At 41.4% G+C, this 25,083-nt stretch overlaps 3 protein-coding genes and 1 long non-coding RNA gene across 4 annotated transcripts in view; 3 read left to right on the forward strand and 1 right to left on the reverse strand.

Annotated features, from left to right (window-relative positions):
• Window positions 1-727: 727 nt before the first annotated feature.
• On the forward strand, window positions 728-5,705 carry tm2d3 (TM2 domain containing 3). Its single transcript, XM_072380141.1, has 6 exons — window positions 728-880; window positions 1,299-1,400; window positions 2,022-2,182; window positions 2,301-2,475; window positions 4,161-4,236; window positions 4,372-5,705. Exons 1-6 carry the CDS (start codon window positions 775-777, stop codon window positions 4,535-4,537), a joined length of 786 nt encoding a protein of 261 aa, XP_072236242.1. The 5' UTR covers window positions 728-774; the 3' UTR covers window positions 4,538-5,705.
• A 2,143-nt stretch (window positions 5,706-7,848) lies between these two features.
• larp6a (La ribonucleoprotein 6, translational regulator a) lies at window positions 7,849-13,002 on the reverse strand. The gene is made up of 3 exons (XM_072380142.1): window positions 12,245-13,002; window positions 10,482-10,680; window positions 7,849-9,736 (listed from the first exon to the last, which is right to left on the reverse strand). Exons 1-3 carry the CDS (start codon window positions 13,000-13,002, stop codon window positions 8,639-8,641), a joined length of 2,055 nt encoding a protein of 684 aa, XP_072236243.1. The 3' UTR covers window positions 7,849-8,638.
• On the forward strand, window positions 10,630-11,060 carry LOC140301595 (uncharacterized). The gene is made up of 2 exons (XR_011914920.1): window positions 10,630-10,713; window positions 10,907-11,060. It is a non-coding gene; the product is annotated as an uncharacterized lncRNA (long non-coding RNA).
• Window positions 13,003-19,347: 6,345 nt separating the features above from the next.
• The window catches only part of LOC140301597 (leucine-rich repeat-containing protein 49), a 31,923-nt gene continuing 26,187 nt past the window's right edge, over window positions 19,348-25,083 (forward strand). The window contains exons 1-8 of the mRNA XM_072380143.1: window positions 19,348-19,397; window positions 19,492-19,595; window positions 19,732-19,797; window positions 20,704-20,773; window positions 20,921-21,121; window positions 21,279-21,372; window positions 21,874-22,077; window positions 22,863-22,929. Of these exons, the coding sequence (XP_072236244.1) occupies window positions 19,506-19,595; window positions 19,732-19,797; window positions 20,704-20,773; window positions 20,921-21,121; window positions 21,279-21,372; window positions 21,874-22,077; window positions 22,863-22,929 (792 nt within the window). The 5' untranslated portion in view covers window positions 19,348-19,397; window positions 19,492-19,505. The remainder of the gene's footprint in view (window positions 19,398-19,491; window positions 19,596-19,731; window positions 19,798-20,703; window positions 20,774-20,920; window positions 21,122-21,278; window positions 21,373-21,873; window positions 22,078-22,862; window positions 22,930-25,083) is intronic.

Genomic DNA, 25,083 nt, shown 5'->3' on the forward strand with positions numbered 1-25,083 from the left:
GCAAGCACACCCACATCCTCACACAGCATGTAATGGCAAATAAGGAAGATACCATTGTGTCAGGTAGGGAAATGTATTGCTCTGGTAGTTCTTCCTCCCACATAACTGCTCTGTTGCTTATCAGTAGATGGAATTAGTGGGATCTACAGTATGTACTGCAGTTTAAAAAAAAAAAAGAAGATCAATGCAATATGTCTCAAAATGGGACTTATTTTAACAACTTTGTGTAGATACCATGGAAGGCTGAAGACCAAAATGGTATGCTGCTAATGGCAAATATGATGCATAAAGAAAAAAATTACTAACTTTCATTTTTGCTCACAATCATTTTTATTTCTTACTCTTTAGGTGAGTGTGCTCTGTTTATACTTGATTTCACAATAATCTGCACAATGATGAATATCTAGACACAACAGATTAATTAGCGTTCTCAAAATCGATGTAGAGCTATAAGGGCTCATATTTTCTATATTTTGTTCCAATTTTCTTTCTGAGTAGTACTTTACAATGTGCCAAAATGTGTTTAGTATGTGGATGTAACAAACACAATGATATCGATGTTTCCTACCAGTTGAGTTCGTTGAGAGACTCTCTTGTTCGTTGGCCACTGCATTGTATCGGCAATATATAGATGATCAAACAGTCGGATATAGATACGGTTTGTTATTCGCGACCACTTCACCTCTTCGTGTTTCAGTACGACCAGAAGACCACGAACGTTCTTTTTTCTTACGCGACTTGAACGCAGCTCCCGCATCTTGTTCCGCAGCAACAATGGCTACAAACTGTCAGCTGTGGAGACCAGACCGAGGACGTTGCTTTAAACACTACGGAATAGTTGTCATGTTGTTTATGGATTTGGTTTTACAGTGCGTTAATGGTATGCTTACAGAAACAGTTGTATTCATCCCGCATCTACCGTTAACATTTAGATGTTATTGGTCGACGTTAGCCTTCTCACTGAGCTAGCACTGGCTAGCAAGCTAGCTTAACACAGACCAGGTTGGCTACTTAGCCGCCGAGATTTAACAATAGTTTACTATAAGCAGCAGGTATATTTGATCAATGGTGTCGTGTTTTGTTTTCTATTGACAACTAACTGTCAGGTGATGCTGTTGATTTAGAATACGTGTCTCGAGCCAGTTATCTGCTCAGGGAAGTAGCTAACTAAAGTATAGCAGTACATTGGTATTTGTTTAAAAATGCTTGTATTTTGAATGAATAAACGCTTTGGGCCAGAATCATAGTGGCACACTAAGTAAGGGTTAAGCTTTATCTTTCTATAATTTTCTTGTCAGGTTACCTGAGTTCCCCTCATGTTGGTCAGGAGCCTCCCTACACCAGAGATGCCCAACATGGACCCGTCATCACCAGCCCTGTGGTCCCTGCTGCAGCCTCCGGTTAGCACTTCAGTCACTGCTCGGATCTAATCGGGCTTAATTTGTTACCAAGTGGTCACAGAGATCACAAAGACGTTCAGCACTATTGGAAGTAGCACATACTGAAAGTACAGATTAACATCATGACTTTTCATTGATTGGGTTATTCAAAATTGTACAGGTTTCTGACCCACAGAGCATTTCCTTACATGAGGTGTTCTTTAAAGGATTCCTCGTATAGTAGCCTGCAAGTACAAAGTGCACATTTAGACTTAATTTAGAATTTTGTGTTTTTCTTATTACCATGTGTCACAAAAAACAAAATTACATCTGTGTTTTCCAGACATTGTAGAAATGATTACTTTTCACAAAGCATGAACAGTTCTCTTTTTCTGCCACCAGACAGCCATAATAGAGCAATCTGTAGCAAATTGCTTTGCCACATCATTCTTTGATTGGCTGTGCTGTTCGAAGGCAGAGTTTTTGTCATTTACCCCCCACAGTGTTATCTTTTTCGAGTTGGTTAATGATTTAAAGGAAAGCGGTCACTAATAAAGTGAACTTCTATCAAAGTTGCACTACATTACACCGATTATTTAGGGTAGCTCTGGCTTGTGTAACTTAATATTGGATGTTTTGCAGTGTCTCCTGCAGATGAAGAGAGCTACACGTCCAAGTGTCCCAGTGGGGGTTTGTGCAGTCACCTGCCAGCTGATTGCATTCAGTGCAGTTACCAACACAACTGCACCTATGGCAAAACAGCTTCCTTCGTCTGTAAACCCAAAAAAGGCGTTCACTGTATAGTGAGTACCAGTTTGTGTTGTAACTGATCTGTCTTGTGTAAAGTGATAAAGTGTCGATATACTCAAATCGCCTCTCTTGCACATGTGTTGTGATTATTTTATTGTCGTCTTTTCATAGGGAGTGTCGGGACTGCAGCAAACCAACTTCTCCCTCTCCATCACCTGCCAGTTCTGCTGGCAGCTGGACCCGTCTCAGTACCGCTGCTCAAACTCCACCAACTGTATGACGGTCTCCTGCCCGCGCAAGCGCTACAACGCAACCTGTGATGTCTTAGACCACGTGCATTGTTTAGGTACGGTAAAGGATCTGCTGATAAGCCTGTTTGGTTTCTAACCATACATCCATGCATCAAAGACACACGGTTGTCGTCCTTTCTGGAACAAATTGGGTTGTCTCGAGTAAAGATTTGATTCTTAAGTTACTCACGGTGAGGCAAAGATGATTAAATTTATATCAGCTTGGTGTGTTTCCAGTTATTGGAGCTTTGAGCAATGCAATGCATGCACTCGCGCTACTACCCTTTAAACCAATTCTGATTGCCTGAAAGGACTAGCACAGCACTATTTATTTTGCTGTCATACACATGTAAGTATAAGAAGTTTGTATACTTGATCCCTGCTGCTGTAACAAAGGGTGAATACTGCCCTTTTCTGCCCCCCCCCCCCCCCCCCCCCCCCCCCCCCCAAATTCTGCTGCAGCCATATAAAAAGAAATATCGTTGACAGTATATTTGAACAAGCAAACATTTGATCATTTTGAAACAGGACCCACAGGTAAAGTTAGCTTCTCTATCATTTATATAACAACAATATCAGTAGACTTAATATTACTGCGAGGAGGAAGTTTTTCCAAAAGGCCTGTTCTCTGCCTTCATATTCACTGTGGTGTTCTTATTGGGAAGCGAAGGCTTTTTCCTGGAAAGCCTCCCATGCAGGTCAGAATTGTGCAATCTCTCTCTTATTGGAGATGCAGCACAGCTGCCACAAATGGTGCCTGCAGATCATTTGCTGATTTCGTTCATTTTTGCCGGTTCATTGGAGACTTCTTTTTGTATGAATCAGTAGTGGTCCGCTCCTCAACCACATTAGAAATCTGCATTATTTGTCTATTTTTTTCCTCACAGTGGAGTGATGTATTTCAAATTATTCTGAGGTCCTTTAAGTCCTTTGCCAGACTCATGCAGTTGCAACCTTTTTTTTTTTTTTTTTCCATGGAGGCCGTTGAGAGCTCCTTAGATCTTTCCATGATGTCAGCACAGACCTCAGCAGCAAAGAGAATAGCGGACACAAGACAATTACTGGTTTTAACAAGGCAGGTTCCACCTGTCACTCCCTGAAGAGCTTGTAATAATCTGTGCCTTATCTGGAACCACTAGTTCTCATTTATTGGATATGAAGTTGTGAATAATGCACTTACTTTTTGTATGTGGCTGGTCTGTTCTTAGTTTAGATTATGAAAATGACAACAGAACGTCAGTTTTGACTGTATCATTTTTATTATACACAATATATTAAAACATTTAGATGATATAAAGATGACACCAAACAAGATTTTCAACTTGATGCACTTAACATCGTAACTGGCAGTATTGAAAATAGGCCTTCAATTTTACTTGAGGAAAATGGCCTGCTCTGCCATTTGTGCTAAGTTCTTCTTCTTTTGTCAATAAGAGCTGCTTTTAATAGCTGCCATCTCTGGCCAGTCAGAGCAGACTGGGCCTTTAATTAGCGGGCCTTTGAAGTTTGAGGAGCTAAAAGGAAGCGTTTCAGACAGAAAGTGACAACAAGGGGTACATTCATGTACAATATGAGAAAAATAATCTCTTTTGAACACACATATGTAAACCCGAGGACTTGTAAATGAGCCATCTAAAGGTTTTCTATGTATTGTCATTTCAGTCAGCTTGTTGTATTTCTATTTTTTTTAATATATGTGTGTGATTGTACTGTGATACTTGATTGTCCTTTTCTTCTGTAGGTAAGAGGCGGTTTCAGAAACGTTTATTCTGTAATTGGACCGGTGGCTACAAATGGTCGACAGCACTGGCACTCAGGTAAACATTTCTTGAGTTTTTCCCAACAGTTTTTTTGCCCTTTTGAGTGCAGAGTGGTGAAATCTTTCTGAGTCTGGACGTGTGCTCCCATTTTATCTCTGACTGTATCTCTGTCCCTGTTCTTTTATGGTCTAGCATCACTCTGGGTGGTTTCGGGGCAGATCGGTTCTATCTGGGCCAGTGGAGAGAGGGTCTTGGCAAACTGTTCAGCTTCGGAGGCCTGGGCATTTGGACTTTGATCGATGTTCTCCTGATAGGGGTTGGCTATGTTGGACCCGCTGATGGTTCTCTGTACATCTGAGGGAAAGTTCTGGAGACATGGCTGCTTTGTGACGTCTTCCACCTCACACCGCTTCACTCTCAGAGGATTAAAGATCCGAGTTGCTGTGTTCTTAGCACGTTCGCCTGCCCAAGCTCTCTGCTCAACACGTCCTCATCCCATCTGCTAACAGGCAGGAAGTGTTTTCCTCATCACACCAGCGATAACTCTACCCACACAACCATCAGATCAATCCCAATCATTCTGCGTCCGGCTCCTGTTGAGATTCTGCAGATGGAGCTGTGCAGCAGGATGAGGAGCCAATGATTATGTGTATCCAGTTGGTTTGTCTTAACTGTTGGTTTAGCTGACAGACAGCTTTGGTTTCCTGTGGAGCGGCGCTTTCACAGACATCCTGTCACCTTAGAGCACATATCGTTCCCCCTTTATTGCCAGGTAGATGCATCAATGAGGGTCAAATGGTAACCATGGCTACAGAGCTTTTTATGGTAACGGCACATACAAAAGACAAGTTCAAAGGTGGTATTTATGTTCTAAAGCATGAATATGCAGAGGGAAATGGGTTGATTTTTTTTTTTTCCTGATAGCAGACAGTTGTTGACAATATTTCAGCAGTTATTTTACACGTACTGTATTGTTTCCCTACGCTGAGTCAGCGCAGCAGTAAGGAGAGTACCCTGAGGGCCAGTACACGATTCCATGGCCTTCTAAAAGCTTATTTGACTGTATGAAATATATTTTTTAATGTCCATCACTTACATGAATAAATAAGAGCTTCTGGTAATGACACAGAAGGATGACGGATAATCAGTCATCATTTACCGCTGCATGTAGTCTCTTTTCTGGAAATGCACAGATAATCTGACGGCGTGCGTTTTTGTTTGTTCGTTATAGACACTGAAACACACTTCACTGTGTTGCACTAGCAAACTGCAGCTACTTGTGGTTTCCCGTGTTGGAGATTCTGGAGATACCCTCTGCATTCTTCTGGTAATTTTCCTCAAACTCAGTGTCATTCTTCACATTGTTGTAGAAAAATGGAAAAAAATAAAGAAAAAATTTACTGTAAGATTTTAATCGAAGCCACCGCCTTCTGTAAATAATGCGTCAGGTGTCATTTTTCTCACTGTCTGGGATGTAAATATTGTTTTCTTTTTAAGTTATGTAAATAAAAAATTATTACACTCCACATTGCTATCATAGTTTTCATAGTTTAAAACCCAAAAAACAATTCTTTTTAATTGCTGCACCGACTCTGTAAATACAGCCTGCTCCCTCAGCTGCAAATGGGTCACAGGTCGACATCACATGCAGCCTGTAATAAGAATTCAGGGCTCTATTGTTAGTCGAGGTCATTTTCACGGGTGTCTATGCTTCTTACATTTTGCACAGCTAGTGGTGACAGAGGCCGATGTTTCCTGCAGGCGTGTGGCAGAAGGAGGGGGTCACGAGGCTAACGCTGTGGCTGAGGAACTGTTCCCTTCCTAAGCTGTTACCGTTGGAGGGCCAGTAAGGGAAGCACTGAACTACACCAGACGTCAGTTAACATATTCATCTGGGACTGCTGTTGCAGTGAATTAGCTCTGCCAAGTTTTTATACCAGCACTGTTTAATTCTACAGACACCTATGCTCTCATGTTGTGTCACAGGGTTTTAGAGAAAAAAGAAATCTCGTAACTTCTGGGTCTTTGTGTCAACATTTCCAATTGACTGATTTGCTGAGACTGTTGTACATTTTTCTCCTCCCTGATTCTAGTTCCTCAATTTTGACACCAGCCACTACAGCTCCCACCCACAAACTGATGCAATTTAATGTCATACTCTGAGTTGAGGAGTCACACTCACTCACACACACACACACCCCTTTCCAAATTGGAGACGGGAAATTTAAACACCACAAGATTCTCCCTGTGATAGTTACAGACCGTCCCAGTGGGACTTTGGTCTGTGCACACATTCATGGACGTACTCCAGCTGTGACCATAATCTATGTCACAATAATATGAGCACATGATGTTGGGGCATATTTTTTTAGAGCCATGTAGAATGATAACAGGCTGGGATAATTATAAACACACTGTCTAAATTCAGTGTCGTGACATAGATATGAATACTGCACACAAAGAAGATTTCTTCAATAGATGATGTCATGTAAGAAATTATCACTGGGAAAAAAAAAAAAAAAAAAAAAGACTAAATAACTACCTTAAATTATGTTTTGCTCTGAGATCAATGCTCTCTGCCCAATTACAAATAACCAGAATGACTTTGGCTTTATGCTGTTGGTATGAAACTGCCTTCAATGGTAATCATCTAGAATTTCATCTTCAGAGAATAATGGTTTAATTTTGCAATACTTTTCCCCAGCAGTCATTATTCCCACATTTCGTCCTGGGTAGTTGTCAAAGAGACGCTCTCACGACTTCCTGATTTTGAATTGCTAATCAAGCAGAGGAGGAGAACAAAAGTTTATTCATCTCTCTTATGCAATCCCACTTAGTCCCATCACGTCTGAGTTTTGGAGCACGAGCCGCGACCCTCGCATCCAACACGGCCTCACAGATCGCATCCTCCCATTATGCTCACTCCTACAGGAGATGAGAAATCTAACAAACTGGATGAATACAAAGAAATTAAAAAAAAAAAAAAAAACCTGCCACCACATGAATTATCGGCCCCAACTGTGCACCACGTCATCTCACATTTGGGCGGTTGCTAAGGAGAATTTGGTAGCACCTGAGGACTGAGCCCAAATTACAGTGCCTATAGAAAAGTGGTATTCACCACCCCTCTACTATAGCGGTTTGTTTTTTTTGGGACTCAAAACTAAATCACAATGGTGTATTATTTTCATATTAATTGAAGAGAGGACCAATCAATGCCAAAGTGAAAACAATGCTCCACAATAGTTCAGGACGAGAGCAAAACAAAATGGATCGGTTGCGCAAGTTTTAACCCTGTTTTCCGTTACATAAATGGCCATTGATGTGGACAGCTGCACCGTAATCAAGGTGTCAAGGAAAAGAGGAGCATTCAAGGTAAGCCAAATTTAGGCTAGTCTTCAGCACAATTAAATTAATCTGAAAGCCTTAATTGCTGTCTGAGAGGTGCTTCTGCTACAGATCGAACAGGGGAACACATGTAACCTGCAGGATAAATGGGATGTCAGTACTGGGGATCTGCATGAAGCATCTCACAGCCCGAGTTGGTTTCTGAGGCTCTTTACATCTTTGAATCTGTCAATATTCATGATCGCTTCCATTCTTTCAACAGACGGACGTATTAAATGAAAAAGTCACGGTTCTTTCAGAACAAACAAAAGGTCAAGTCCATTGCAATTTCAGTGATTTATTTGTACAATAGGAATTTCAATGTACAAATACCCCAGCTCAGATGTAAAGGCAAGAACATAAGAGCATCCATTCTGTCTGACCTGAACATCCCTCAAACTTCACTGTGAGGTTTAGACCCATGAAAACAAGTCAAGAAAAGAAAAAAAACACTTAAAAAAAATTAAATAAAAACAGCTACCTGCCAAACACACAGGGCTAGGAGACCCTTTCTAAAGGTCAAAACATAATGAAAGTAATGAAGTTTAAAAAAAGAAAAGGAACATAAAAACTCAAACCAAATATTTTGTCCAACCTGTACGGCAGTGGAGCGGTTATGGCCTCAGTTTCAATGGCATGTAAAAAAATGGAATTCATGTTGGACATGTACACAAAAGGCATATGGTGATATCGCTATCAAGTCCATGTGCCTATGCCACTTACACACCATCCACAGACAATGTTGCGAGCTTTTACACAGTAGACAGGACACTGGTTTTAAAAAAAAAAAAAAAAAAGAAAGGGGGGAAAAAAAAGAAGAAAATGTATGGTGGATGTCGTTTCTTTCTCCAAGCCATATCAGTTTATATTCACGCATAACTTCCATTGGTAATTCCCTAATATTACCATGGTAACTCAAAATGTCGTATAAAAATATAACAGACTGAAAACCGATGCACTCAACAAAAATATATCTACACAGTCTCAAATGTAGGAGGGGGGCTGAGCAACATGGCCAAGAACGGCTCAAATTTCCAACTGATCATTTTGTTTCTGCATAATGAGCCACAAATCAAGTCTGAGTCGCAGCACTCTTTCCCCTCTCAGCAGCAGTGATGCTGTGAAAGCCCCGGGTTCCATCGGGACCCCGCGGCAGCCTCATTACTCCTGGCGGCAGCCCGTCGGCATTCTGGATCTTTCTCCCCAGCATGGGGCTGCCGACTGGACTGCTCTCCTGAGATGCCACCTGCTTGCGCCGCTGAACCCAGGGGCTCCCTGAAGGGGTGAGGCTACTGTCTGAGGAGTAGTCTGCCCAGCGACGCCCGGGCTCAGGGCTCAGTCTGCCCTCACTGGCTAATGGAGACTTGTGGGAATGGGGCGATTTGCGCTGCTGGCAAGGACTGGCACGGGGGCTTGACCACGGGCTGTTTCTCGGGGACATGCCAGGGCTTAGGTGATTGTTCTGGAAGCTGATGCCAGCAGTGGTGGGGCTGAGCTTATTGCAGGATTGGGACTTTCTAGCCAACCTGGGAGATGTGGGGTTGCTTTCCGTGTCTGAGGAGCTGCAGGCCGAGTCATCCCCGTGGTACTGAAGCTCTCGTACTCTGCTGTTGAGAGAGCGACTTTTGCGCATCCCTCCCTCCTCACGAGGTCTCTCTTTGGGTACCTTCCTCTTTGGCGGCTTGGTTCCAATCAGGACAACTTTCAAACCGAGTGAACCGGTTCCCCCATCCTCGCTCCCCACAGCTTCATTTGCTTTAACAGCAGCCTCCACCTCCTCGAACTCCACAATGGCACATTCCTCAGCGCCTAGCTGCGTGTAGCGCCCACTCAGCCTCTTGAGGTCTGCCGGCAGGTCCTTCCCTGGCTTCAGGACTCGAACAGAAGCAATGGCGCCATACGTTCCAAACGCTTTCAGCAACAGCTTCATCAGCTGCTCCTGCTGAGTGGGTCCTCCCTCACCATTTCCATTCTCTTTAGTGAGAGCAGCCAGCTCCGGCCATTTCTGCAAGTCGCTTAACAGCAGCATCCGACTGGGCAGCGACTCGCTGGCAAAGACCGGCACTGCCAGTTTACGCCGCACCTTGCGCCCTTCATCGTTCAGCTCAAGTATCTTTGAGTGTTTCAGGGCATAAGCAGTTGTTCTCCAGTCACGGGTTAAGTGTTTCACCTGCAACGAGACAAAGCTTGTGTCACTATGGCGACAAACAAAGCCTTTTAAGAGGACTATCCCATGACCTTGGGGTCAGTAACTTAAGGTTAAAAACAGAGGATAAATTACAAGTACTGCATTCCTGAATCATTATGGCAACTTAAATGGAGCCAAACATTTGGGTTTCATTTGCCTGATGACGAGTTCACATTTGAATTCTCGTTTAAATCAAAAGTCACCATGTTTGGGCAGATTTGTAACTGTGGTGCAAACAGATGCAAAAAAAACAAAAAACAAAAACAATCACAGGCATACAAATCAGCATGCATGAGCCTGAAGTAGCACCTGCTGTTGTGAGTCAATGTGAGAACATCTTCACACAGCAACAGCTCGTCATGCTGACACTAGAAACATCCAGTCATTGCTATTCTAATCTCATGAACCTCCACGTCACAGGGAATTACACCGATTTAGCGAGGTTCTCATGTTAAAACTTTGTCTGTCCCCCCCGAGAATTGATTTAGGTTCATTTGTTCACAAATTCAAATGGTGCCTGGACAAAGAGCTCAGCTGAATAGCTGCCCGGGATTACCACACCGTATCATTAAAAGCCTACACAATAAGCCTTCAGTGGACTACTCAGCGTGTGGTATGTACACTATATTTTAGCTAATTACAGCAGAGACCGTAGGTAATTTACCTTTGCAGGTCAGCGAACAATGTGTTTCTGGACAGTACCCAAGTGAGTTGCAGCCATGGTTACCTTTTTGAAAGATGTGAGCAGCTTGACGCTGACAAACCCGAGTTTGTTGCGCCTGACATGTTTTAGCAGGAAGGCGTCGTGCTCCAGGTTCTCATCCGACAGGTAGTACTCGATCTGGGTGACAAGCTTCTGGGTGAGCTCCGGATCTGGGGGCTGCCAGCTCTCCTCTTCCAACTCTCCTCCGCTGGTGCCTGCACCACTACGAGTGTGTGGGAAGACAACGCGGATCATGGTCAGCAGAGACTTCTCTAGTAGTTAAAAGGCTGAATGTTTCAGATTTTAAGCCATCAACATTACATAACAGTTGCACGCTTTGCTTTCATTAATACAATAAGCCAGTGGCTTCCAAGCTGTTGGCAGAGAAACACCAAAGTCCTGGCACTTCAAAGCACCACGATTGACCTGCATGCTTCCCCTCCTTTCAGATTTTCCTCGCAGCCGTCAACAGGCTGGGTGTGCAGCCACAGTCACTGTGTCCAACTCGTCCTGAAACTGCCAAGACATCTCCATCTGAAGGGCACAGACTCTTCCTCCCACAAAGAACATGGTGGTGAACCACAGCAACCCCACACAATTAAATGAGGGAGGAAAAAAAAAAAAAACACTTCTCCCTACACTTTATCTGAGCAGTTCGGGCCCAGATTGACAAACCTGTGAGGCGGTGCACTCAGACGGGTAGCTTTGCAGATAGGAGTGTGGGTCTGAATGAAATTTTAGTGGATGACTCATCACCTCCTCCCTTGCACTCCCACAGTCAACAGCTTTCCAGCCGGCTGACCACACAGCTGGCACAAGCCTACATCATCCCCAGGAGGTCTGACAGATACAACAAGGGGCAATTCGAACAGCACGCCGCCATTCCTCATGTGTAAAAGTTAAGAGACATTACACCCCCAACCCAAAGGTATATGCCGTTTGAAAATAATTCCAAAATGTTGAGTGCTACGCGCAGACTTGACCCTCTAAGCTCCAAGAGTGCTTCAGACATGTTTGGCAGCATTAAAAACGTGCTACGAGTTGTCATAAACGCCCTTTAGTTGTCACCTGCAAGGAAAACAAACGCTCAGTATGAAGAGAGATTCATTTCCCCTTTAGCCTTTATCACTGACTCACGCCGTGCTCACGTTGTCCGACCAGGGACCTTAGAGGCCAGAGGATAAAAATAGCCCGTCATGACGCAGGGGAATTAGATTAAAAGAGAGAGTGTCGTCCTTAGCTCGTCTCAGGTGTCTGGTTTTTCCAGCCCCGATGCTGCATACAGGTGGTTAAACACATCCCACCCAAACCATAGAATAGCTCTCGCGTGTCTGTGTGCGCGTGGGCACACTCACAGTCGTTAGCATCTATTGGCAGCCTCGCGCATTCCAACGTTGTTTAGAGCCCTTTGTGATCACAGGGATAGGCGGCACCTGTCGGAATTTACCTTCCTTTTAGCTAGTGGGCCATTATGCGTGTGAAACACAGAAACAAATATCCAACAGTGTCACTGCTGCTAATGTTCTCCCACTTCACCGGTTTGTGGTAATTAGCCAGCAATGAAGAGAGGAGTGGGCTAAAAGCTAACATTAGGAGGGGACGTTTATTTCACCTCCAGCTTCAATTAACGTGGATGTTTTTCGGTGTGGGAGGAACCACGAGGGAAAAAGTTCGTGCCGTTTTTTTTTTTGTTTTTGTTTTTTTAAATAAACTGCCTAAATTCCTTCATATGCCTCTGTCACGCCGCCGGCTGTTCACACAATCAAAAAGTATCAAATAACGCATACCTCGATTTGTCGTGTCTTCCGACATCATCCTCGCTACAGCTGCCTCCGAAGAAGGCAATATTATTGGAGGACACTTCGTCCGGTTCTTCGTCCTCCGCCGCCTGAATGGCCACAGTTATCGTCACCGTCCCCATCTCCTGCAAGTGCTGGTCCACGGTAATGACTTCATCGATGCCCTGGTCCGCTGACGCATCTGAGGCGCACTCCGCCGGGTTCAAATCGGGGATCTCCTCGGACCCACTCATGATCCTCGAATAAGTCAAGGTGGCTCCACCTGGTCCCTTCCAGCCCTTGGTTACAGCAGCAGCACCGCCGCCCTGGAAGCTTTTAGTCTGGCTCGACTCGAAGGTACTGACAGGATACGGGGTGCGCAAAGCTGCTTGCTTCTTCGGGCACCAGTGATGGCGGAGAATGACCCAGGGGGCTCCGAAGACGCGCTCCACGGCTCGCCAGAGACCCCCGATCCAGATCCGACCCGACGGAGGGTCCCGAGGAGCAGCGGGGGTTGTAGCGGCCAGCGAGACACAGCCTGGACCTGGTGAGACCGACGGACTGGAGCCTCCTTGTGCTTCTACTGCTGCTGCTGCTACTTCCTCATTTGTAAGAGGCTTTCTGCTTTTGAAACGAGCTCTGGGATTGGGCCGCTGCAGCGTCTCCTCGCAGTCACTCCCAACCCACAAGCAAAATCTGACACAAAGCCATGAAGGGGGGAAGAGAAATGAGAGGCAGCGCATGAAGGCGTTCACTAAAGCGTGCATATTTCTATCTGTCTTGTTTCTCGCACAGATTTTTTTTTACGCACAGGGTGTCGTCTTTTTCTGCGAAGACACGAATACCCCATTTGTTTGTCTCTAAGTAGGGGAGCAAATTCACGTGTTCCTTTCTAATTGGGAAACTGCTGTGCCAAGGACGACCCCTTGGCTAACGCCTCTAATTGGATAATAGGCTTTCAGCTCCTGATAGTAAGCAGGAGGCAAGTGGCGCATATGCCAAAGCAAGGAAGAAACACAACTTAACCGAAGCTAGTCTATTTATCATTGTCAAATCAGAGATTGTAGACCATCTATAGAGTTTTAAAACGCTGTCTTAACTGGACTTTTCTGTGATGACTTGACATTGTTGTTGCCAAGTTCTATAGTGTGCATATTAAAAATCCCATGGGCCGTGAACACCCCCTTTTTGAATTAAACATTGTTTCACTCTCATTATCCTGTATTTTGTCTTTCGGTTTCTGTCAAGCTTTTTAAAAGTTATTATATTTAAAATTAGTGACCCGGATCAATACAAAAACTTTTTAATCACCCCAATAAAAAGTTTCCATGTGACCTTTTTTTGTGCAATTTAAAAGACTCGCTTTTAGGTGAGATCATGCACCCAGAGTACTCACCAGTGGCTTTGAGCCTGCTTTTGATCTGAAAACGGGCCAGTGAAAACATGATGTAGTAGTTTTTCTGAGAGTTAATATCCCTAATCACTGACTTTTAAAAAAATGTTTATTTGCAGCCCAAATGCATGCTATGATTATGATGTGAACACTTCCCTGTAGATGACACCTCATGTCCAATTCTGCAGTTTGGCATTGGCCTCCATCCTAATATCCCTGTAAATCACCCACACCGATGTTGTTGGCTGTTGCCAGCCCTGCGTGAAATATCTTTACTCCTCCCCATTGGCAAGGCAGGCTCACAGCTGGTGGGCAGTCTGACTCATTTTCTTCACCACATGCCTAGTGCTTCAGTCTGTGTACAATGCAACATGGGGAGAAAGAAAGAGGAAAAGAAAGGAGGAGTGAGGAAGGCACTGGCAGTGAATAATCTGAAGGATTTTAGTAGCTTATTGCATACTTATCCTCTCAAACCAAGTGACAGACTGCCAGCTTGTTTGAAGACTCCTCGAGCATCACTTCTCGTGCCTTGTACTGTTTATCTGGATTAATGTAAAAAGAAAAAAAAACTCCGAACCAGCAGAATCACTATGATGATTGTGATGAAACTTTGAAAGGAAACTTGGGCAGCGCTGTCACCGTGACACCAGGAACCTGTCAAAAATCTTGCAGGTCACTTCCTCTTATCAGTTATTGTTGTCTGTTCATCTGACTGCACTGAGTTACAGAAATACTATCCAAAAATGTGCAGATAATATGTACTGAAAGGTGTGTTTGCTTTTGTTTTATCCACCCTTATGAATTTGACTGGTGGGTCACACAAGATGACGCAATACAGTTCACCTCAGTCAGAATGTTTTATTTTACAAGGCTGTTGCATTGGACTGGATTTACATGACCTTAATTGATTAATGTTTAATATGCTTTACAGGTCCATTCTGAAATCCTAGCATTTTTCCCTAACTGCACCTTACCTTGTTCCTTTTTTTTAACAGTTTTTGTTTGACATTTATTGCACTATGCAATTTTCAAGTGAAAATTTTCAAGAAATTGCCTCTCTTATGGGTTCCTCTTCACAGCTTGTTCCGTTTTTTTCTTCCTTATTTTCCACCTTATGAGTTAACCTTCTTATACAGACAGCCTGCGAAGCCTGTGGCTGTGCAGATGTCCAAGGACTTGTTTACAGAACAAAAGTGATGTCATGCTAAACTGAAAAACACTCACAAATACTGTAGTAGTTCAATTATGACCAGAATGTTAAGACCACTCTTTGTTTGGTCAAATATTCCAATATCTATTGGGTGGATTGTCATTCGGCTTCTTAGAAACATGGTTCCCACATGATTCCACATGACTTGATCTTTCAACGTTTTGTCTGTGAACACAATAATGCTAGTTTTGAGTGAAGTGTCTCAAAAACGGTCTGTTTGCTATGAGACATTTTTATAAATGAATTCAGTACATTGGTTTGTGAGTAAAAACTTGGAAAACTGATGACATTCTCATCAACCTCTACTGTCTATTGCTGTGTGTTGCTAGCATGCAAAATTCATTTGCACAACATTTATGGAAAAGGATAAGATCCCATTTTATTGGTGTAAAAAGTGGACATTAACTATAGAAATAACAGTGATAGAAAACCATGGAGTAAACATAGTGCCATGCTTACTTATGAAATCAAACCCATTTCAAAGCCCAACAACGGCTTTTGTTTGTGAAGTTTTCATGTTCTCCCAGTGTGGGTTCTCTCCACTACTCAGGACATACTCCGACAGTCCATAAACATGCATGTTAGGTTTGGTGGTGACTCTAAACTGACCATAGAAATTCATAGTACATAGTAATATGTCAGAAGTTAGACTTAGTGTGTCATTATTCTGATCTATTATCTTAAAATCCTGACTTCTGACATTGTGTGTCAAAATTCTGATTAAGTACCTCTAAGTTTTGACTTAGCTGTCAGAATTATAACATAGTATATCAATATCTTGGTGGGGTATGTCAAAATCCTGATTTCATATTTCAAATTTCTGACACGGTTTCTCAGTTTTCTTAGACTTACTATCTCAAAAGTCTAACACACACACGCATTTTGTGACTCTGCCGTCCAAATTCTGAGTAAGAGGACATATATTTTGAAAGCCAGTAGCAGAAATCCTCACAATTGAACTAATATGCTAGATCAAATAGCCGGTATAGGTCGGTATTTGACAGCATTTTGAGAGTTTCTAATGTGTGAGCAGTTCTCAAGTAAACGAGAAGTAAGGAGTTCCATAGGGTAAGAGCAGCCACTGCAGTCTTCTCTTTTTTTCTAATTGGATCTTAAAAATATCTAAAAGCATGTGATTAGTTGACCTCAGTGTTGTATAATAACATAAATTTTCTCTTTTTATTGGGTGGAGCAAGACAATTTAAAGTCATAAAAAACAGCATTTAAATCTTACATCAATTCTGTAATGAACCCAACAGAAGAAACCAGTAGAGTGAGGCCAACACTGGTGTTGTATGATCAAACTTTCTTTTTCATGCTGAAAGTTGAGTCTCTGGGCTTGCTGCAGTGTGGATGAGTTTGAGGCGAGGATTAAAGGAGCATCATGCTTTTTGCATTGATCTCATTCATGCGTCCATATGTCGCCATGTAGACTCTCAGGTCCTTCCAGCTCCTGCTTGATGAAGTCAACAGCTTGCCCACTGTCGATACTGTTTGCATTTTAAATGTCTCTTACTAACCATGACATTAGCTGCAAAACATTGCAGGATGATTATAACTAATGAGATTCGATCAAACTAAACGACACCTCATGTGTGTTATGTTACAATCATGGAGTCTGCCCAATGTTGTGTGTGCAATGAAACATTAATCCATGGTCACAATTTAGCATCCCATGGTCACACTTTAATGATCTCATTCCCATGCATGAGTAACACATGGCCACACAATATTTCTCCAACCAGAAGAGCTCAATGCTTATTTTGTGGGACTCTGACCTTGCTATTGAATAAACAATGTCACTGTTGACCACGCCTTTCATCTGTGTGTAGAGAAAATCAGCACAGTTTTTGAAGAAATCAATGATCATTCTTTTTCTTCAATACACAAGGTTTTGCATAAATAAATAACCGAAGCTTGAAATCATTAACCCAAAGCTGTCAAGTTAGTTGTTTTCTTTCAGAGTGTGACACGGCATAAATCTTTTCAACTCATGTGGGGCGACAAAATGCTCCATGACTGACAAGAAAAACCACAGCTCGCTCCCTCCCTCAATTCCAAAGACATCACACAGATTTTTTTAATTTCTTGGAGACTAAGAGTAATCATTAATCACTTGCCTAAATCAGACAAGCCTTATCTTGACCTCAGACCTTGATGGTTTGCTTTTTCTCCCTCAAACTGGACGCCTATCCCAACAATGGGACTGTATAAGTCTATATGTGGCCATATGCTGTGAGTCATACAAGCAAACTCACATCAAACCAGACACATGTTTCAGCAATTTGACTTTTTATTTTTCACTTTTGAATACGTTTATAAATATTGTTCTCGTTTCTACACCTACATTACCGCAATCAGACATGGCGAGGACCCGGCTGAGCTGTTGCCAACAAATCACTCCTGCTGGTGCTATTAGAGCATATTTATTTACAGCCCAATGATGAAAAAAAAGTCTTTGCGTCTATTTTTTCAAGCAACAATTTCTTATATGTGTTGCATGCTGTTTGTCTCTGAAATACTGTAACATGGCGCCAAAGATAAAAAAATGTGAAAATTCACAGAAGATAAGATTTTAAAAAGATCATAAAGACATAATCTCTGAGGGGCAATAAAAGAAACGTCATACAATTAAACGGTGACAATTGCTGGATTAACACCTTTTATTGGCTCTATGTCTGTTTTGGAAAGAGATATATGAAGTAAATGTACAAATATCTGAATAAATTGACTGAAATTTACATTTCACTTTATTAACATGCCCTGTCACTCAAACTGTTGATGATCACCTCCCATCATATGTGTCAGCCTGTGCTTCATGAATAGACTGTGACAGGCAGTGTGTGGGATGTCCCTTTGATGGATCTGCACTTGTCTTTTCTCAGCAACTGCTTATTACTGCCAGGGTAAAAAAGGCTGGAAACACACTACACAATTCATCTGATTATATTTAGTGCTCTGTGGGGCTACTGTCTGATCATCACCTGGGGGACAGAGTCTTTAGAGAAGAGAAAGGTCAGCAAAAATGTGGAAACAGAGTAGGTCTAAAATATTGCTTTTTTTCATGATATGACAAATAACTTCCAGCTACAAAATATAACTTCCTGATTACTTTAGAATGCATTAATGCTTTAACATTCTTGACATTAGGCCTTTTGAAAAGTATTGTCAATTAATCTCAATATTCTAAAAAGGGGCATTTTTTTTTATTTTTAACCTAGTGTGGTACTGAAGGTTAAGAGATTTGGACAGTAATACATCCACAGGTAGACTGAATTTGACATTCAAACATCACAAAATGCTCAGTGTGCTTTTCAAGTTATAGGGTACAGGAAGCTAATTGCTGAGGTGAATCCACATTTGGAGAAGTTGCAGAAGTGCAATTGACTCACTGTTGTGAGTTACTGTACAACCTGAGCTGTCATTATCTGTGCCTTTTCCCTGTGATGCCACAATTTCCACTCTTGGAAATCAGTATACTTTTGGTCATGATCATAGCCATTTCTTTCCCTAGGAAAGCATAAAGTTTACTAGACGTGTAGAATACTGTCATTACAAATGAGTCATTCAAATTTAGTTCTATGTTTGTTTGTTTAAATTTACATTTTGTTTGAAGAATGTTTGAAGTTAAAATGCTAAGAGTTCATACAATACTCCACCAATTTGTTCTATTTTTCTTATTCCCACTAATACTGAAAATTATTCTAGTTGGTCCATGGATTTTGGGATTAGGATTTTTCTGACCATAATGTTTGTCCGACTTTTCAATAAATAGCTACTTGTTTAACCTTTTTTAACTTGCTCATAAATCCTGGTTTTGTAAAAAATGTGAAATATGCCAGATGTAGGCTGCTAATGGTGCCAGAATGTGTTATTTGTTTTGTTTGCTCTGAAATAGGTGTATTCTTGGAGGGCATGGCTGATTGGCTGAAATCTACCTTTGATCTGTTTAACTAAGAATGATCCTCAGCGTGGAGGAAAATGCAGTGCCACATAGGGCCTTTACACCCCTCTGGGAAAATGCTAACAAGACTCAGTGCTTTGTAAACATAGAAAGCCTACCGACAATGACCTGTGGGCCCCTTCTGACCCCCATTCTACTTATCTTATGGACGTTCTATTGAAAGCCTTCCACATTAACCACATGGAAGAAGTCAAGAACCAAACCAGGCAGCATAAAGAAGCAGTGTTACAAGGCCATATCAGTTATCTTGTGGGTTTATGTAGAATAAAACAAAATATTCAGGTTGTATGGTATTGTATTGACATAAGGACAGCAGAAACTATAACAGCGACAGCACTCTTCAAGGTAACGCCACACTCTTAAGCTGTAATAATTGATAACTAATAAAACAATCAAACTACTGAAAGACCATTTGCGAAAACGGCTTGTTTCTCTACGGTGCGCTTTCAAGTAACACAGGAAATCTGTGTCGCTAAGCAACTCCGTCGTTGCCATAGTAATAGCGCCTACCCCCAAGGAAGTTTGTCTCTCCCGAAGAAGAGATGGGCATCGGTTTTAACGAGCAATAAATCTAAGCTGGAGCGACACTGTAGCGGTTGAGTACACATATTTATTTAGCATATTATTCAGATAGATTTGAATACTAAGACATAGTTTTTTTCTTACTTTTTCTTATTTGTCAACTTTAGTATACGCTGGCTAAATGGAGTCGGAGAAAACTGAGGGTAATAGCGCGAGCTCTAACAAACGCCACACCAGGCTCGGCGATAGATGGGAAGTTCTTGCCCCAATGGTAAATACCAAATTTAACACCTTTACCACATTCAATGATAGCTATAAAGCAGCACGAGATACATTTGGTGTCTGGCTCTGTGCAAATCTCATAGCCTTAGTCTTATGTAAAGTAACACAGTCGACCTTTTCTGTAGATCAACAGCTGTAAATTGCACCTTGCGACTGTGAGGTCAGTGGTGCCCGGGCGAGCGCAAACAACGGTGAGTCTTGCCAGAATACCAGTGGAAGCATAGCCTAGCATGCACAGTTTTGGTCAGAATTCATCCGCGGAACAACATCACAAATAAATGTTATAAATACATTTTTTTTTTTACAAAACTTGTTTGACAACAACAAAATGAGGCTTTCACGTGGTGACATAAACAAAAACAAAGACAGAAAATCAGAAAACGTATGCCAGACAACGTTATTCTCACAGTTCGAATTAATTTGAATTAGAAATCCAAAAGGAAAACATCCTCCTGCCTCCCTACAGTATCAATTGCTGGAGGTTTTATCATGCTGCAGGGCTGTTTTGCTGCCTTTTTCGCTTGAGACACTGAATATTAAATCAATTATGAAATCATAAGGAACTGAGAAGGTTAAGAATATTTAATCAAAGGTAAGATAACTGGGTTTGAGGCATAAATCTTTCAGCCATCTCTGTCAAGACACATCTAACAGCACAGAAGAATTGTTGGGATTTTTAAACATGATTCATCAATTCATTAAACTGACCTAAATCCCATTGAATATTTTTTTTTCCTCCAGTGAGATGCCTCTAGAATTGGTACCAAAAATTGTGACTTGTGTGTGAGCTTCACTTTAATCGAGTTTCACATGCTTTCATGCCAGCTTTAGAAAAGCATTTTTGTTGTTGCTCTTCATTGACTTCAGACATTTTCTAGAGCTATTTTGATCATACAAAACTTGCTTATGTGCATTAATTTCTGATGTGTGGCACCAAATTGAATTCCAATTGGCTTGAATTGGACTATATTACTTAAGTGCCTTGAGATGACAATTGTTGTAATTTGGCGCTATATAAATAAAACTGAATTGAATTGAACCGTAATTAACTGCTTGTTTTTGATGCATGCTTCACTAATTATAGTTCCTGTTTATAGATTGACTGTCAAGATTTTATGAAGGAAACCAGCGTAAAGATCACCCAAACAATGAATCATTTTAACCCAGGTACGCTTGACCCACTTCACTCAATCTCTCACCTGCCAATTGCCTAAGAGGATTTTGTGTGATTCACCATCGTGTTGTACAAAATGGCTCTCTGTGCCAACAATCTGGGTTTGCATGGGTTGTTCCATTATATCATATCATCTGCAGAAAGCAGGTTGCGTGCATGCAGTCGGACCAGAGTTGCCAGTGACAACCGTGCAGATTTTTCTGCAGAGAGTGTAGTACTACTAGCAGGTGGTGCTCCAGTTTCACAAGCTGCAAGTGAAACTGGAGACAAACCAAGGAGACCAACTCACAGTGCAGGGGCCTCGTACCGCCATGCTGCCTTGAAAACTCCTAAACCAGCAGGTAAATATGGTAATATCAATATTATGGAACAGACAAAAGGATTTTGATGCTTATCTTGAGATTCCCAGTTTGTAAACTGCTAACATGGTGTTCATTTTCCTGCACTGCACTGGAATACTTTGTACATCTCTTATTCAGGTTGTAATTTCTGTGTTAGGTCGCTCTGCTGGATATAATCATCATGCTGCAGCTGGCTTCCCCTTCACTCAGTTGACTTTATCTTCCACTTTTCAGCGAATTGACTTGGACAGGTACCCATTGTTTTCTTATCTATTCTCCGACAGATTTGAAGTGAATCTGTTGTACTGCAGAAGATGGAGTTTTAGCTAAAAGTCACTAAAAATCTCTGCGGTTGTATGTGTCGTTGCCACCAATTCTTTCTCATCCTTGTTCCACCTCCATCATTACTGAATTTTATAAGCACAGCCTGACCTGCATGTTATTTGCAGTAGAAATGAAGATGTGGTCAACCAAAAAGGAAAATGTTCCAAATGTCCACCAGGGTGCAGCAAAGGGTCTTTGAATACCGAGCCCGCCTTTAGCAAGAATTTACTCTGACACAGAATTCATCTGCTCAGTGTGTACTTAGCAAACGTTTTTCAGTCAATACATACAGAAAGACACTATATTCATCATTTGAATGTTTAAAATGAAGTGAGTGGGAGTTAAACTGAGTTGTTAGTACATGAAAATTTGAACTTAATGTATAAATCCATTTGAAACCGTTCAAAATGTTTCTTTCAACTTTCCAGGCGCTCTGTGGAGGAATTCCCCCAGCTGGACGTCATTAAAGAGCTGCAGTTTCTTAACCTCCAGCACAATCTGATCACAAAGATCCAGCATCTGTCGCATCTGCAGCAGCTCATCCTTTTGAACTTGCATGACAATCGCATCTCTGATATGACTGGCATTGAGGCTCTAAGGTCTCTAAGAATTCTCATGCTTGGGAAGAACAGGTTTGTTGTCGCAAGCAAACAAATATTATTCTACCTGAATTTTTTATGGCTTGATACTACTGTAACTGTCATATTTGTGTGAATATGGTATAACCTCGTTAACTTAAAATCTTTCATGGAGATCTGTGGTTTGATGTGAAAAGCAACTGATGCTTTTTGGTTGTGCAAAATCTCTTGGTTACATTTAGTGTTTAGCTCATTTTGTCCACTTGGTGTTGCTATGTTATAAGCTTCAGAGGTCTGTGCTTTCAAAGCCCAGCGTTATTAGAAAATCTCTCATCACGGAGTGATTCTTACTTTGAAAGGTCAGCAGAAAGAAGATTAATGTCACAACTTTGTGGATGACATTAAGATCTTACAGCTGAACTTTCTTTGCTCCACCTTCTGTGAAGCATGACATTTGCCTTTTTAGATCTAGTGTATGTCTCAGGTCAAGTATAGTTACAGAAATGTGATGAATATCTCCCATCCTCTGTCATCCAAAAGTGTAATCTGTAATCTGATCCAAATATGTGCAGTCCTGAATAAGACACTTGTACTTGTCTTGTCTTTTTAAAAAAAAAACTCTTTTAGTATTAGTGAAAGCTGATTTTTCGAAAGCTTTTTCTAAATAATCTGCATCAGCATCTGTAATTCTACTCCCATTACCAGTCGACCACTAATTAATGCATTAAGAAATTGACAAAATCTTCAGAATTATTAGAATATTTTGTAATAGTGTGCATATCATGCTTATTTCATGATGCAATGCCCCGTTCATCCCATCTCTTTATGATCATTTTCAGAATCCAGAAAATTTGCTGCCTGGAAAACTTGTCAAAACTGAACATCCTGGATCTGCACGGCAATCAGGTGCTCCTCCGTTACTGTCCTTGGACCTACAGCAACTTCACAAGTCAGCAAAGTTGGTTGATGCCATGTGAACTTTGAAAAAGGCTGGAGTCAAGTAGACATGACTACAGAAGACCTGGCATGTTAACTCAGGCTCATTCTGAACCCTGTAACATGACCTTCCAAATGATGCATATTCTGGACAGACAATATCGCTCAAATTCTAACAGATTACTCACTTAAGATTTGGTCAAAAAAAAAAAAAGAGAAAGAACACAATTTCAAAAACAGATCGTACAATATAGTATTTAAAAAAAGAAAAACACATTTGATGTTTCTTTTCCCTTTTCAACCAAAGAAAATTGTGTTTTTAAAGGACTGTTAAGTTAAGTGTTTGTCTTTGTTAAGCAAAAAATTAGACCATCAGAATTCTCTTGTTTCGGGTCTACTCCTACGTTCATTTTCTCAGTGAGCTGGGCATAATAGATTCTGCAGGCATGACTTTTTCTGTGTTTTCCAGCCGCCACATATTATAGTCTTTCATCTATTAATTTAGCTCTCAGGCTGTTATTGGTTACTGTTTGTTCAGCCTCCACAGTAGAGCCCGGCTCACTCATGTTAAAAGCCTGAGAAATCAAATTATGTCAGATGAGAATTTGAACAGCTCCCGCTAAAGGAAGAGAGAACAGAAAGGCATCCCTTGGTCAAATTAGCATTTTGCCAGCGCAACGCCCACACTCCTCCTCAGAGAGCTACTCCAGAGCTCTGGTAGGACTTCCTCCCTTTCTGGTGTTGGCTGCTCTTTACATGAGCAGGCATCCCAATTACTGTTCAATGACTGCTAGAGTGTTGTATTATTTCTCCTGACAGAGGATGCTTTGTTGTCTCAGGCCCTGCTGATTTGTGTGTCCTAATTAAATCTCTGTAGTACATTTTAGCAGTTTTTATAATGGTAACATTGAATGGGCAACTTTAGAATTGATTAATGAATGGACTCTTTTGTACTATTCCTGTTGGTAATAAGAGCACATTACATTCAGGCATAGCTATTTGTTGGCAGACATGTATTGTGGAACAGATGAAAAATCTATTGTTCTCACCAGACCACGTGTGCTTTTAGTCAGCCACAGGCCTCAAATCCTCCTATTTTGTGAATTCAAATTGCTGTTCATCACATTTATTAGGCATCGTTCAAACTGAGTGCTCAAATGTAATTTAAATTGCTGCTCAAAAGGTGAAACAAGTTTATGAATCGACCCATAAAACATTAGTTGCTGGTGCTCTTTTCATCTGCTCTTAGGAAAATAGTCAAGAATGCCTTACAGGTTCTGTGAGCTGATGAAATTAGGAAATGAAATCATCCAGTGAATTAGGGTTTAGGGTAAAGTTCAGGAAGGGACTCCTCACACAAATACTCTTGGCATTTTCCGTGTCTGATGATACTGTACAGCTCACATCCTTTTCTTTACATTGTTCACAATGCCAAGAGCTGATCTTACGGTACCATCTTCCCTTTAGGCTTCTGTTCTGTCTTGTGCAGAAAGAGAAATATTTACCTTTCATAATGTCATTATGACATATTCTACATGCTCAGTAATGACGGTAAGCAACATATCAGGGTTGAGCCATTTTACCCCTTTCATGCTACTGACCAACTCCACTGCTGCGTACTGTCTAATGTAGAGGCTTTTAAATGTTGTGTGATTTTGTCATATAAATCACCAGGTAAGACTGCCACATGGGCTGTGTTTCGATGGATTTGATGCATGTGGTTTATTGTTATTTCCCTTTACACCGTGGTTATGTTCTACACATTGTGAAACCACTTGACAGTGGCCACAGACACTCCATTGAGAAGCTGGTATTCAGATCAGATCAAGTAAACCTTTATTTGTCCCGCAGTGGGGAAATTCACATTCATATCATTAGTAATAGTCAATATATGTGGTTATAATTGTTCCGTGAGCGTGTTGGGGTTACATACAACACACAACTGACACTTGTCTTTTGTGCACCTAACCAGGTTAACCATGCCAGAAAAGTCTCAATCAGAAATGACACATTTTGAAACACGTTTTTGGGCTTTTTATGCTGATCTAAACTGTTTTTCCTTTTGTTTTTAAACTCTTGCTAAATACAACACTAAAAACACTTGATCATTTTCTAAATATTGTC

The sequence above is a fragment of the Leuresthes tenuis genome, unplaced genomic scaffold, assembly GCF_036924035.1.
Source record: "Leuresthes tenuis unplaced genomic scaffold, fLeuTen1.0.hap1 SCAF_2, whole genome shotgun sequence".
Lineage (NCBI taxonomy): Eukaryota > Metazoa > Chordata > Actinopteri > Atheriniformes > Atherinopsidae > Leuresthes > Leuresthes tenuis.